Here is a 15,209-nt window from a genome sequence, read left to right on the forward strand (position 1 = left end):
CGATTGACAGGCCTGAGCCCACCATTGGAATTCTTGCTTCAGGCATGGAATTATTGGAATTTGGGTTTCTAGGCTGTGCTTGTGCTGAGACCATAAATTCCTTAGGTACCATTGTAACTTTCTCATATGTAGTCTGGCATGTGGAATCAATATTATGCAGGATGCCATGTAACCCAGGGCTTGCAGGACTTTCCTTGCTGTTAGCTGGTTTTGCTTTGTTAATGCCATGAAATAGAGGAAGTTGCTTCTGTTTTTCTGCTGTGAGGGATGCCATTTGATTTGATGTGTCCAGTTCTGCACCCAAGAAAGTTATCCTCTGGGATGGTATCAGCCTTGACTTTCTTATATTGACTGTGTATCCCAGGGCTTGCAGTATATGAATGACCTTTTCCAAATCTTTTTCTAATTTGTTTTTGTTGTCCGCTTGTAACAGGCAGTCGTCCAGGTAAGGGTAAATTTGAATTCCCTGAAGCCTGCAATGAGCAATTACTGATGCCAGGCATTTCGTGAATACTCTGGGCGCAGTAGATAAGCCAAAGGGCAATGCTGAGAATTGATAATGCTCTGATCCTGCAAAAAATCTGAGGTATCTTCTGCAATTTGGTCGTATGGGGACGTGCAGGTATGCCTCCTTGAGATCTAGAGTTACCTGCCAAGACTCCTTGCCCAGCATGGGAAGAAGCTGTTGAAGGGTCAGCATTTTGAATTTTGGAACAATGATGTATGTGTTTAGAGCGGACAGGTCGAGAATAGGTCTCCATTGGTTTTCTTTTCTTGGTACCAGGAAAAGTCTGGAGTAAAATCCTTGCCCTTGTTCCATGGACGGTACCCTTTCTATAGCTCTCATCCTTAGTAAGTGGTGTATTTGTTGTAGAGCATTTGTCTTCTGATTTGGAGGTAGGTTTGGCATTCCTCTCTTCCTTGGTAGAGTATGGAAGTGAAACCTGTAACCTTGGTGTATTGTCTGTAAAATCCATTTGTCTCCTGTGATGTGATGCCAGTTTACTGAAAATAAGGCTAGCTTTCCGCCTAAGGGTGCTTCTAGTTGTTCCCTGGTAGGCGGACTCAGAGCCAAGTCACTGTGATTGTCCTGTGGAAGTGGTGGTGGCTGGATCTGTGGCAGTACTTCGCTGGTTGTTAGGCTGCCACTGACGTCCCCTGTAGGCACCTCTGGATTGACCCCTGCCTCTTGGGCGCCTATTCCTGCCTCTCTGAGCTCTGGAGGTGGCTGGAAAGGACCAATTCTTGGAAGGCCAGTTCCTACTAAACCTTGGAGGCTGGACCTGTAAGAAATCCTTGACTGTCTGGACAGATTTTGCTTTCTCTTCCACCTTCTTCAGCACCTGCTGTGCAGGGGAGCCAAACAAACTGAGCTTATCCATGGGAGCGTCTAGGAGCTTTGATTTGACATGGTCTGGTAAGGACTGCTCTTTTAACCATGCATGCCTTCTGATCACTGTACCAGTCATAGCTGATCTAAAGGAAGCCTCCAGTGCATCATAGCCGCATTTTAAAGAATGATTACTGACCTGCTGAATGTTATGTACCATTTCCTGAACATATTTTTTGTCTAATGGTTCAGACGAGGACAGTTTTTTAGTTAACTGATCTAACAAATTCCTGATACTGAATCATGTGGAATTGACAGTTTAAGGCCCTAGCCGAAAGAGTAGCAGAGGTGTAAACTTTTTTACCCCATCTCTCTAAAGCCCTAGGTTCCCTTTCAGAGGGGAGGGGGTTTTTGGCAGAGGTAGCTGCTACAGCCTTGGGTCCCTGGGAGATAGTTTCAGGATCTGCAAAAGGAGCCTTATACAAATGATAATGTGTGTCCGGAACCCTGTAGTACCTGTCGGGCTTAGCAGGGGCCGGAGGAAGAGAATCAGGAGCAGTACAAGCATCATTAAATGCATCATCCACAACAGTGAGTACTGGAGGAATGGCTAAAGGCCTATGCTGTGGCAAATGCAAAAAGGTCCTAAGCCTTTTCCTAAAATCCTGGCCCTGCCATTGAAATTGTTCCCTCATAGCATGCAAGGTTTCCCCAAAAGAAAATTCCTCAGGCGGAGAGGCAGAAGGAATGGAGTCTTCTGCATCAGAGTCCTCATAAGGAGAATAAGGGCCCTCTGGAGGGTTTGTATTATCTGAATCATCAGAGGGAGTAATCTGAAGAAACTGGCTCAGGGGGCTCTGCTCTAGGCCTCTTCTCTGGAGGTGGGTGAGAGGCCCTGTCAGGGTGAGGTTGGGATCCCCGGATCAAAGAAATGAGATCCTCTGCTAGACTAAGCATTTGAGAACTAGAGCTAGGCCTGTGAGAGGGGGTCTTAGCAGGCACAGTTTTGGTAGATTTTGCTGCTTTAGCCCTGGCAAAAGCCTTAATCGACATGGATGCAGGGGGCCTAGCAGCTCCACGTGCAGGAGAAGATATATCTAAAGGTATAGTATCAGAAAAATCCTGTGAACCTGCAAGAGCAGGTGGGATTTCAGTAGCAGATTCAGCCATGCTGGATGAGGCCTCGGTAGGAGGCAAGCTTTCGGCCGAAGGAAGAACAGTGGACTCTGTTTCAGCCGAAACCGAGACACTCGCGGTTGGCTTAACCGCGGTTTCGGCCGAAACCGCGGGTGTCGGTCCTTTTCCTTGCGTTTTTTAGTTAATTGCGAAGTCGGAGTTTCCGACGGCATATTGTAAGCAAAAGCGGAGCCGAAAAACTCCTCAGCAAATTCCGACCGACGTCTAAGCGTCCGTCGGTTGAAAGAAGCACAGGCTAGACAAGCTGCTACGTCGTGGTCTGGGCCTAAACAAGGTAGGCAGTAAGAGTGGAAATCTTTATGAGGTATTTGTTTCCCACAAGTTAAACAGTTATTCACTTTTTCTGACATCGGCTGAGGCAAGAAAGAGTCCCCAACGGGGTACTTAGCTTTTTAGAAGTCTTCGGTAGTAGTAATCTCTGGTTCTGACCGACCGGCACTTGCGAACAGCTTCTGCTTCGGGCGCCACACGGCAAGAAAGACTGAGGAAAATGGCGTCGGCTGATGCCTTTATACCCGCAGAACTGCAGCTATGACGTCGGGTGAAGTGCGACATCAGCCGAGGCCAGACCCAGACTTTGGAATCCGGCCGACCGAAGGGCTGCCTGAGGCCAGGACAACCCATTTGTAAGGACTGCAGATGCATCCTTGAAGGACATCCTGGCGATCGGGGAACTGGAGAAGCCAAGCTGTTAAGAGATAGTCTGGGTTGGGATGACCCATTCCTGATGGGCGAGTCAGGACAGGAGCAGGGTCCAGAATCTATTGTTCATCCCAAAGATAAGAAAAGGGAACCAGATTTGACAAAGCCAGTAGGGGGCAATCAGGATTACTGTAGTCTCCAACAGGCTTGCTTTCTGCAAAGACTTGGGAATTAGACGGATTGGAGGAAAGGCATAAAGACATCCTGGAGGCCAATCATGAACAAGTGCATCCCTTGGTGACTCCCCACATAGGAGGGATTAGGGCAAAGTAGTTAAGCAAGGCTGGTCCCATTTCTGGAAGAACTTTTCTGTAACCTTCTGAGGGACCATTCGTGTGGCTATAAAATGGCTCTGCTCAATTTGTCTGCAATCATGTTGCATTTCCCAGTGATGTGCATTGCTATCAGAAAAAGGTTGGAGGTGGTTGCCAATTGCCAGACCCTCAAAGCTTCTCAACAAAAGGGGCAAGATCTGCCCCCACCATTTATTTAACAGACTACAGACACTGTCCAAATGGATTGCCATTGTTCCTAGAGGGAGAGTGTTCCTGAAATGCTTGCACATCTCCAGGGTGTTTATGTGCAAATGAGTCATGTTCCTGACAGATACCTTGAACAGCCTTCCCTAGATAATGTCCCCCCACCTTATCTGGGAAGCATCTGTGGTCACAGTGGCCTGGGGCTGAGGGGCGGATGAAGTGACAGGCCTTGAGATACTAATGGAAAGCGAATCCACCACTGGAGATCCATTTTACAGGAATTGGTTATGATTGTGTGAAACACTGGAAGCCACAAGACTGACCATTGTGTGGAAAGTAACCACTGAAGTATTCTCATATGACGACATGCTCGGGGAATAAACCCAATTAATGCAGCCATTTTCCCCAGTTGCTGAAGAACCAGTTTTGCAGAGGCTCACATCTTCCTGATTAACAATCTTACATAATGGGTTAGATGGTCTACTCTGTTTTGTGAGAGTCTTGCTATCAATGTGGTTGCATATCTCTGCTCCTATGAAGATTAAGTTTTCACAGCAGATTTTTCTTAGTTTATGGTAATACCTAGGGAGGAACAGAGTGGAAGAGCATAGTCCCTGGCTTGTAGCAGAAGATGTCTGGTAGGGGTAGTTATGAGCCAGTTGTCTAGATATGGAAACGCCTAGAATCCTCCGCGTATCAGGCGAGCCACCACTACTGCCATGCATTTGGTGAACACTCGGAGCTGTCGTGAGACCAAAGGGCAGAGCACGAAACTGGAAGTGACTGACTCCTAGCTGGAACAGTAATTATCTTCTGGATCACTTTTCCACTCAAATGTGGTAGTACACATCCTGAAGGTCTCAAGAACACATCAAATAGTCTTTTTCCAGGAAAGGAATTATCGACTGCAGTGTCAATAACCGGAACTTGGTCTTTTAGACTTGTTCAGATTTCCGAGGTCGAAAATGGGTCTCCAGTCCCTAGTTTTCTTTGGAACTAAAAAGAATAAGTTCCAGACCCTCTCTAGTCTGCGGGGACTTCTTGGATGACTCACTCTTAGCAACTTTAGGATTTCTAACATTGCTTGTTCCTTTTGACTGGGTGGAACATCTGGAACAGACTTGTTTACAGGAGTGGGGAAGGGAATGATGTATCCTTTGGATATTATGTCCTGCACCCATTTGTCATTTGTTAACTTTTGCCAGGTTTCACAGTGCAAGGACAAATCAACCCCTGACTGCCTCCAGAGGCAAGCAATCAGGCACTCTTTCAAGAGTGCTGGAAAGGTCTACCAAAGAAAGATTCCCTGGAGCCCTGAATCTGTGGTCCTCCCCTCCAGCGAGTGTGGCGTCTTCCATTATTGCTCCCCCCTCTGCCTCTAGGGGAACTTATCTTGTGTGTCCTGGAAAGATCTTTGCGAATTTCTGAATCACATTCTCCCACCTCTCTGACCTTTGGGAAAGTGTCTGGTAGGTGTGAAAAAACACACTCCAAAGGCAGACAAGGTCTTTCCATCCTGTTCACAACTGGTAACTATGCCTTTAACCTTAGGCCCAAAAAGAAAAGAGCCATCAAAAAGGGAATTAATGAAAGACGACTTTAAGGGCTCTGCAAAATCGCAAAGGCACATCCAGGCCTACTTTCTGAGAGAGATGCCTGAACCTGCCGCCCTACTTATTCCATCTACTGTATACAATATGAGCCTCATGGATGAGTTTACAACTGAATTGAGGGTTGCGAGCTGAACACTCCCATCTGCTGCCACATCAGCTACAGCTCCTTGGAGGGCGTCTGACAGTTTCTTTAACATGCCCCGCTGTAGTCCTGCAAAGTTGATAAGGTAGTGCAGTGACCATAGGGCAAAGGTTGCTGAGAAAAAAAGATGCACTTCCCATACCCACCCATGATCCTGGAATCCTTATTCTGAGGATAGAGGAAATGGTCTTGGATAGCTCTTTTTTGGTGGTCACCACCATGCCCATTGCATCAACTGCTACATCTTTTGTCAAAAAAGTCTTCTCTTTAGGGGCTATAATGTATTTGGCCTCCTAGGAGTTGGCTCTATGGAGTCTGGACTCTCGCAAGCCTTCAGAGTAATTCTAAGCTCATAGGAAGGAGGGAATCACCCAAGAGGTTGAAAAGAGAGACCCAAAGGCCTTGAGGTAAACAGACGCCTCAGCCGAAGGGGATGTGGACTGCCAGTCACCTCTGCTTTAAAATTTCCAGGATGTCTCCAAAGGAGACATCTTCAGGGGGTGACCATGGGGATCCTTCTGCTTCATTGAGGTCAGTATCAGACTAGAGACTCCTCCGGGGAGTCAAGATGCTTCCTCTTGCAGGTCCTCTTCCAAAAGACCTCAGTGGGATATTCTGGAGAGGTTTCAGCAGAGAGGGCGTCCCCTGTTGGGCATCCTGAGGCCTGGGGTCTCTGCAGTCCAGTGAAGAGGGCATGTGAGAAGTCAAAGACAGCTGCGCAGAGCTGGGAGAAGATCTGAGGGGGATTGTGCCATAGACTGAGTAGTCAGAATCCTCCACATGACTTCAAAAGCAGCCCACCCCTGCTCCGAAGAACACCCCGGAACTGACAAAAGGGTTGTCAAGGCTGAAGGCATCTGTGAAGCCAAACAGATGCTCCGTAGCAGGTGGTAGGAGCCAAACTCACTCACACCAAGGCCCCCAGAGGCAGGGTCAGATACAGAGAGATCAGAACTGGATACATAGACCTGACTGGAGATTGTCAGGTCCTAGCGGTCTACCTCTCTGACTGAGCTGAAACACTTGGGGCAGACACCGGATCAGAGGAAGCTATGGGCCCCAGATCAGATACAAGACACAAGCTGGATGACCGAAGTTTCCAGTTCTGAAACTGAAGGACAGATTGGAGGAGGAAATGGCACCAAGGGGGAAGACTATCTGATCCAATAATTTTGCCAAGGCCAGTGTCTTTAGGAGCCTCTGACCACCCTATCCATATCTTCATCAGACACTGGTGGACCATGTAAGAAAGGGTAGGAGATCTTCATCTGGTCAAAAAAAAGTTGATGGGAACAGAGAAGGGATCGACTCCAAAGAAGGAGATGGCCTCCTATCTAAATTCGGCAGGCAAAGTAGACTTCGGAGCTGAAGGTTCAGATTGCTCCAAGAAGTATTGGATCCAGTTTGAGTAGTCTCCTCAGAGTTCCATTAGAGCTAACAGTTTAGGTGCTTTCTGCTTTGGCTCCAAAGAGTTCTGCGCCAAAGCATGTTTTTGGGATTTCTCCGATTTCTTTGACTTTGAGCAAGGCAACTCAGGAGATACAGCCTCAGAATTTTTTTTTTTTTTTTTATTAAACAACCTCAAATCAGAATGAGCTTATTTTTGCACTCCATGAGTGCTCTAGTTAAATCCATACCAAATGGAGCATGACTTGTAGGTGAAGAGGACCCAAGCAATGCACACAGTGCGTGAATCGCTAGGGGGCATCTTTTTCCACACTGCTCGCATTTTTTGAAGCCAAGAAGCTTCCCCATCCTTTTGAGACATAACTAAGGAGGAAAGCCACACACAAAAAGTCCTCCAACTTAAACGGACACAGGAATTAAAGTATAGGGAAGTTTTTTTTTTTTAAAATAACAATCCTTCAAGTAAAATGGACGATGATGGAAAAGGGGAACAGACAGGAGGAAGAACACGCCCTCAAACGGACGCCAGTTAGATGTCCAACTTAAACAGACACTAACAAGGGAAACTAAAGGGAATTAACATTCACACCAACTTTTTACAAACACTGGGTAAGAACACTGGAAAAGTTAAATAGAAATTTTAACATAAAATTAAGTTTAAAAATAAAGATACTATAATAATAAATATATAAATATATATATGATAATATTAAATATATTATATAATAATAATAAAGAAGCACTTGGCCCAGAGCTTGCTAATGAATCTCCTTTGCAGAGTGGCAAACGAGATATGAGGAAGTGAAGGAGTTGCATTATGGGTAAGGAAAGATGCACACGAGCTTTGCTGAAGACCTCAAGCTTTAGAAATGGCTGAGATGCATCAGACAGACTGGATCAGACCCATTAGTTAGAATAAAGGAGAGACTGACATCACATTGTGGGGTTTGCAGCCCCACACATGGAAGGTCCAGGAAACTTACCCTCCTGCAAAAAACAATGTTTTATTTTAGTTTAGTTTTTATTTTTGCATGCACTGAAGTTATTGCTTGGCACATGCGTAGTACATGAACATTTTGGTCTGTTGTGAAATTCAGTAGACCTATTTATAAAGTGTGTATACACAGATTCACTTTAGATTATCAAATTCCCGAAAACTCGAAACCCATATGGTCGAGACCATATGATCGAGTTTTCGGAATCTCAAAACTAAAGTGAATGGAAAATAAAAAAAAAAAACACAATGCTTCTGCAGGGGGGCAAGCCCCCCCTGCACCCCCCACACTTAAATATACCAACTCTGAGATCGCACTACAGCCAAGAAAAGGGAAATCTCCCGTTCCACAAAGTATGCACAATCACAGAACTGGAGGTTTCCCATGTCCTCACTGCAGTGCGATCTCAGAGTTGGTATAACTAAGTTGGGGGAGTGTGTAGGGGGGGCTTGCCCCATTGCAGTAATGTTTTTATATTTTGTTTATTCACTTTAAAGTTTCGAGTTTTTGAAAACTCGATCATATGATCTCAACCATATGGGTTCGAGTTTTCAGGAATTTGATAATCTAAAGTGAACCCGTACACACACAGTTATGCATTTATCACTTTTACATTTGCTGGATGGTGAAGTCCAGCTGGGCACAAAGACCCTTTTTCAGCAGAGGCCCAGGAAAAACAGCCTTAGTACCTGGCAGTACAAACAAAATCTTTTAGGTTGTATATCAACAATGTCAGGCAGAATACAATTAAAATAAATTTTCCAGTGTCACGATAGATAAGACAATAACTACACATACAGTAGTAAGGCTGCTTATACTAACTATACTCTAAATATATTTAAATAACCATGCAGTAGGATAGATGTCAGCACAGTTATTTACAAAAGGTGGAAAGCAGAAGGATGATTTAATTGAGACAAACAGCTGAGTCATTGGTAGAAGGTGGGATGGGTGAAGACAGAATGACAGTTGGCAAAAATAGACCAATAGAAGAGGAAGAAAGCAAAGATGTTATTTCTCCCAGAGATGTGCAGCGATAGAGAAAGGATGCTGACAGGTGCTTTTTTTTTTAATATGTTTTTTGAATGCATGTTGCTTTTCATGAAGACAGAGTATGTAGGAGGGCATTCCAGAGGACAGCTACAGACTGAGTGCAAGGAGGCTCCTGATGCATTATTGGTTTTAGTGGAGAGGAGTTTGTCTTTAGAGTGAAAAGCTTTTGTAGGGTGGTAATTTTAAAGCACTTTTTTATGCACACAATACACTATTACAGCAAAACACTAACAGATAAATCAGTATGTGAAAAGTTCAGACCTACCTGAGGTCTGAGGACTCTGACAATAACTGCTCTCAACTGTTCATGCTGACGTCTGAATTTGCGCATTTGATCAAGACGAGCCTGCAACTTGCGGTGGGCTGGATTAATGCGCCACACCATCTTCAAATTTTCTTCTCTTTTTCTCTTAACAATATCACGTAGCAACACCTGAAGTTTTTCATATTCATCATCCCATGTCTGGAAGACTTCAAAGCATGCTACCATAACCTAAAAAAGAAAGAATAACGCATTAAATGGGGCGAACATTTTTGATTTAAAAAAAAAAAACTGACCAGGTTTTACATTAACACTGTCCATCTGCAAGAATTAACCTGGACCCATCAAGTTTCTTAACTTCTCTACTAAATCATTTTCTACCTTCACTATTCTAGAAGTGTCATACAGCATGCATCATTCAACAAAAATCTACCAAAAGGACTTAACTAGATCATATCCCACCAGTATGATATTTTACACACCCCTTTCACTATATGCCATAAAATCTGATACTTGTTTTACAATGTTTAAGCCAAGCATTAAACGGAACATAATCCTTGTCAAACAGATGTCTCAGTATGCATTTTTCATTTTGCACACACACACACACACACACACACACACACACACACACACACACACACACACACACACACACACACACACACACACACACACACACACACACCCTGATGGGGCTATGTCCCAGTTAGCAGGGAAACTCATTTCTGGGGTAGGCTAAAACCCTGTAGACCACTCACTCCTGCCAAAGGCCCACAGCCAATAAGATGCTAGGGAGTAAACCAACTGATTCAGTGGACTTGCCTACTTCCGCAGCTGCTTCCCACTGACAATTCATTTGAGCTGCATGATGCCACCTATCAACATGGGGAAGAGAATCTCTCCACAAGTACACGTTAATGTCCTGGCAGTTCTATGCACAACTGTACTAATTATGGCAGCATGTGATCATAAGGCTTGTGCTTCACAGGTGCAGCACCCAGTGTTGGACTTAAACTGCCTCTCCCCCACCAGATGGCTACAGTAAACAGAAGCCACACCATCAGCCTCCCCTACATCTCTAGCACCCATATCACTTTTTGAGCACTGGTACCCAAAATGAGGGATTGGTCTTTCTATACCATAGGGGTGGGGTACATCAACAAATGTAACAAAATTCTGTAATCGGTTTTATGCAAAAAAATAAATTTCGAGGGGTTGACAATCTGTAACAATTTGGAGAATCTCACGCACCTCAAAAGCACAACTCCGTTCCCTGACTACAGTGTAAAAAAAGATCATAGTAAAATACTAAGCTATCACTCCAACGCCTTTAAACCTAGCCATGCTTCCCAAAAAAAAAATCAACTTTCCTTTACACAGATGGGAAAAGCCTGTTACAGAGAACGGGGAATCTCAAGACACATGCATGTTAAACGAGATATACTGGAGGAACACGTAGGGATTAGGTCCCTGTAATTAGTGCTTCTGATATTTTATGGATGTGCAACAGGTCCATTAGGACTGGATCAAAGGATGCTTTGTAGGCCAAGCATAGGTGACCTCTCAAGCAGCCTGTAGGAGACCCAAATATAAGCATAAGACTTTCAGGTTATCTGCAAAGGACTTGTTTTCCCGCCACATATATTTTGTGAGGTACCCAAGGAAGTTCCAGTTACTGCATCTCTTTGGCTAGGTACATACCAAAGGGAGCACTGTACTTCATGAATGGTCTTATGAGAGCATAGTATAATGGAGCAATGACCTATTTGGATGTAGATGCCATACCAGTTTTTAACTGGTGCAACATAAAAATGACTTTCACATTACAATAGACGAATGGTCAAATGCCAAATCACTTTCTACATACATTCAACCCCCTTACTACATATACCATGATACCGCCACCACAATAAAATTAATACCACAACACCACCACCACAATAAAATAAATGTACTAGGATTCGAATGAACAAACCACTCTGTAAAAAGCTGTTTTAATTCTAGTGCCTCTGTGAAAACACCTTCTCGGAATACAAATCACAAACATCTCATTTATATACACACTAAATCAATTAACACACAATTCATTAAATAATTTATCCCTTAAAGCAAACTTTAGGGATTAAACTTCAGAATATAGAACAGTGTAAGAAACGTCTGTGTGGAAGATTTTCAGTCCATATATTTCTAGTTCATCACTATATTAATCAGATCAGACAATGGTAGCAGAAGTAGCGAATGTAAACTCGACTTAAGTCAAAACAAAAAGTAATAAAAAAAAATATATAATAGTACAGCATTACTTCTTCTTTCGGCTTTTCCCGGTTAGGGGGTCGCCACAGTGGATCATCTTGTCCACTCACGATTGGCAGTGGAGTTTTACGGTGTCGAGTTGCCAGCCCGGCGCCCAGCCTTCCACAGAAGGCACACACTCACACCTAGGGCCAATTTAGGGTGTCCAATCCACCTGCAGCATGTCTTTGGGATGTGTGAGGAAACCGGAGCACCCGGAGGAAACCCACGCGACCACAGGGGGGACATGCAGACTCCGCACAGAAGGCACCCCAGCAGAGGATCGAACCGGAGAACCTCTTGCTGTGAGGTGGCAATGCTAACACTGCACCACCGTGGCCGCCAAATTGTACAGCATAACTAAGTATTCGAAAGTAATCCAAGCAAGGCAGGCAGTATGTTTCCATTCGAAGAAACCTTAAACCCTATATAATTGTATAATTAGTATTGTTATTGCGCATCATTTTGAATAAAGTGGGAAAAAGCACCAGAAAAAAAGTAAAAAATTTTTTTTATTTTCTGGTTCTTTTTTCCACTTTATTCAAAATGATGTGCAATAACAATACTAATTATTCAATTATATAGGTTTTTAGGGTTCTTGTACACAGACCTGAAGTCGTTTAGAAGGACGAAAGCGATCTTTAACAATAGGTTATGAAAACAGAAATTGATTTTTACATGCAAAATGTATATGTATATTTTTTTTTTGATTGCCAAATGAACTAAGGTTGATATATTTCCAGCCATGTAGTACATTGGTGGATAAAATCACAGACTTAATCTACTTAATTTGGTTAAATAAGAGGTACCACATCATTATATAATTTTATTTAAAGTACATAAGGGTTATATATTATTATGACAGCTACTAAGTAGGGCAGGACCAGCTCGAATGTCACACTGATGGGGGAAAGTATGTGAATTTAACACGTGTACCAATAACACTGTTTTACAGCACAATAAACCCACTCCCATGCCTGATAAAAAGTATATATATTTAGAAAGCTTGTGAGGAAATTACTCTATTTTTGTTTTACTTGGATCGCTTGTCTGTGTACTTCAGGGATTTTCGACTGGAAACAGACTGCCTGCCTTGCTTGGATTACTTTCGAATACTTAGAAAATGTATAATTGTACAGCATTACTATTACTTTTTGTTTTGTTTTGACTTAAGACGAGTTTACGTTCGCTACTTCTACTACCATTGTCTGACCTGATTAATATACAGTGATTAACTAGAAATATATGGATTGAAAATCTTCCACACAGAGAAGTTTCTTACACGGTTTTGTTTTCGGATCCACTACACTTTAGTGGGTTGTTTTGGGACTTCAGGGATACCACAAAGATTACTTTTTTTTTTAAATTTCAGAATATAAATATTTTCTTTATATAAAAGTTTCTCCTTTAATACATTTTTATTCACACAAAAACAATCTGTTCCAAAATGCTCCCCTTCAGTAATAAATAATCATTATGCATTTTCATAAAATGAGCAGCAATCGTTTTTTCTTGTTTACAATTTTTTAAATCCCTGATAAGTTCCAAAATTCTTACCCGGAACATCCTCTTAGTTTCCCCCACATAAAACATGTTACAAGGGCAGCCTAAAATATAAACTACCCCCTTAGATTCACATGAAAATCTGTCTCTAGGTGTAAAAAAAAAAAAAACCTTAATACATTCAAAACAGCTGACAATATGTGGACAAACCGGGCATCTCCCACATTTAGTAGAACCTATTTGTGTAAGGGATCCAAGTAACATATCTGGTAGAGCAAATAATCCATGAACTAACATGGCCCTTATACTTTCTAAATACATTCTCAACCCCCTTACTACAATAGTCTACACTAGCCAACTACTACACTGGCAGTGCACCCATAAAGTAGCGGTCTTTCTGAAAGATAGGATTCACTTTTTGGCTACAAGTTTCAGACCATGACTCTGGCACCAATTAGCCTTATTGTTCTCATAGGATATTTGTGCCGGGGGGGGGGGGGGTTGGGGGGTTGGGATTAAATGACTCCACCCAATTTGCAATATGCAAATTTGGTCAGTCAGAGGTCTTTGATATTAGCCTTGACCTCAGAAATTAAAATGACTCCCCCCCCAACCCCCTCAATCCAAGGTGTTTTTTTAAAAAATTTTTAAAAAAATTTTTTTTTCCCCCAAAAATTTTTAAAAAAAAAACCCATTTTAAAAAATTATATATTTTTAAAAAATTTTTTAAAAAATTCCCTTTTTTTTTTAAAATTTTTTAAAGGTTTTTTTAAAAAAATTTTTTTTTAAAAAAATTTTAAATTTTAAAAATTTAAATTTTAAATTTAAATTTTTTTTTTTTAAATTTGGGAAATTTTTTAAAATTTAAATTTATTTTTTATTTAAAAAAAAAAAAACTTTTTTTTTTTTTAAAAAAAAAATTTTTGACTTTTTTTTAAAAAAAAATTTTAAAAATTTTCTTTTTTTTTGGGCCAAAATTTTTTTAAAAATTTGAATATTTTTTTTTTTTTAAAAATTTTTTTAAAAAAAATTTTTTTTAAAAAAAACCTTTAAAAAAAAATAAAAAACATTTTTTTTTTTAAAAATTTTTTTTTTTTTTTTTTTTTAAAAAAATTTAAAATTTTTTAAAAAAACCCCTTTGGTTTTTTTTTTTGGGGGGGTTTTTTTTTTTTTCCAGGGGTTTGTTTGGTGTAAAAAAATTTTTTTAAAAAAAAAATAATTTTTTGGGGGGGGGAAAAAATTTTTTGGGGTTTTTTTTGGGGTTTTTGGGTTTTTTAAAAAATTTTTTTTCCCCTTAAAATTTTAAATAATTTTTTAAAAAAAAAAATTTTTAAAAAAAATTTTGGGGTTTTTAAAAAAAATTTTTTGGGTTTTTTAAACCCCAAAAAAAATTTTCCCTTTTTCCTTAGGTTTTTGGGGGGAATTGGGAAAAAAATTTTTTTTTTAATATAAAATTTTTTAAAAAATTTTTTTGGGAAAAAATTTTTAAAAAAAAAAAAGGAATTTCCCCCAAAACCAAAACCCCCTTAAACCCCTTTTTGAAGGTTTTTTAAATTCTTTTTTAAAAAAATTTAAAAGGGGGTTTTTAAATTTAAAATTTTTGGAAATTTTTTTTTTCCTTGAAAATTTTTTTTTGGGAGGAAATTTTTTTTTGGGAAAATTTTTTTTTTTTGGGGGGGGAAAAAAAAAGGTTTTTTTAAAAAATTAAATTTGGTTTTTCCTTTAAAAATTTTTTTTTTTCCCCCCCCGGGTGAAAAATTTTTTGGGAGGGGGGGGTTTTTGGTTTCCAAGGGGGTTTTTTTTTTTCCCCCCCCCTTTTTTTTAAAAATTTTTTTAAAAAAAATTTAAAAAAAAAATAAAAAAAAAAAAAAAAGGAAAAAAAAATTTTTTAAAAATTTTTTTAAAAAATTTTTTTTTTAAAAAAAATTTTTTTTTTAAAAAATTTTTAAAAAAATTTTGAAAAAAACCCCCCAAAAAAAAAAATTTTTTTTTAAAAAATTTTAATTTAAAAAATTTAAAAAAAAAAATTTTTTTTATTTTTAAAAAATTTATATTTTAAAAAAAAAAAAAAAAAAAAAAAAAAAAAAAAAAAATTTTTCCCAAAAAAATTTTTAATATAGGGTTTTTAAATTTTTTTTTTTTTTTTTTAAAAATTTTAAAAAAAATAAAAAATTTTTTTAAAAATTTTTTTTAAAAAAAAAAAATTTAAAACAAAAAAAACCATTTTAAAA

At 40.1% G+C, this 15,209-nt stretch overlaps 1 protein-coding gene across 1 annotated transcript in view; it reads right to left on the reverse strand.

The window, feature by feature from the left end:
• The window catches only part of DYNC1H1 (dynein cytoplasmic 1 heavy chain 1), a 3,754,902-nt gene that overhangs the window by 3,354,376 nt on the left and 385,317 nt on the right, over nucleotides 1-15,209 (reverse strand). Inside the window, exon 13 of the mRNA XM_044073590.1 lies at nucleotides 9,184-9,411. Coding sequence (XP_043929525.1) covers nucleotides 9,184-9,411 — 228 coding nt within the window. The remainder of the gene's footprint in view (nucleotides 1-9,183; nucleotides 9,412-15,209) is intronic.

The sequence above is a fragment of the Protopterus annectens genome, chromosome 6.part0 (genome assembly GCF_019279795.1).
Source record: "Protopterus annectens isolate FY-2018-M chromosome 6.part0, PAN1.0, whole genome shotgun sequence".
NCBI lineage: Eukaryota > Metazoa > Chordata > Ceratodontiformes > Protopteridae > Protopterus > Protopterus annectens.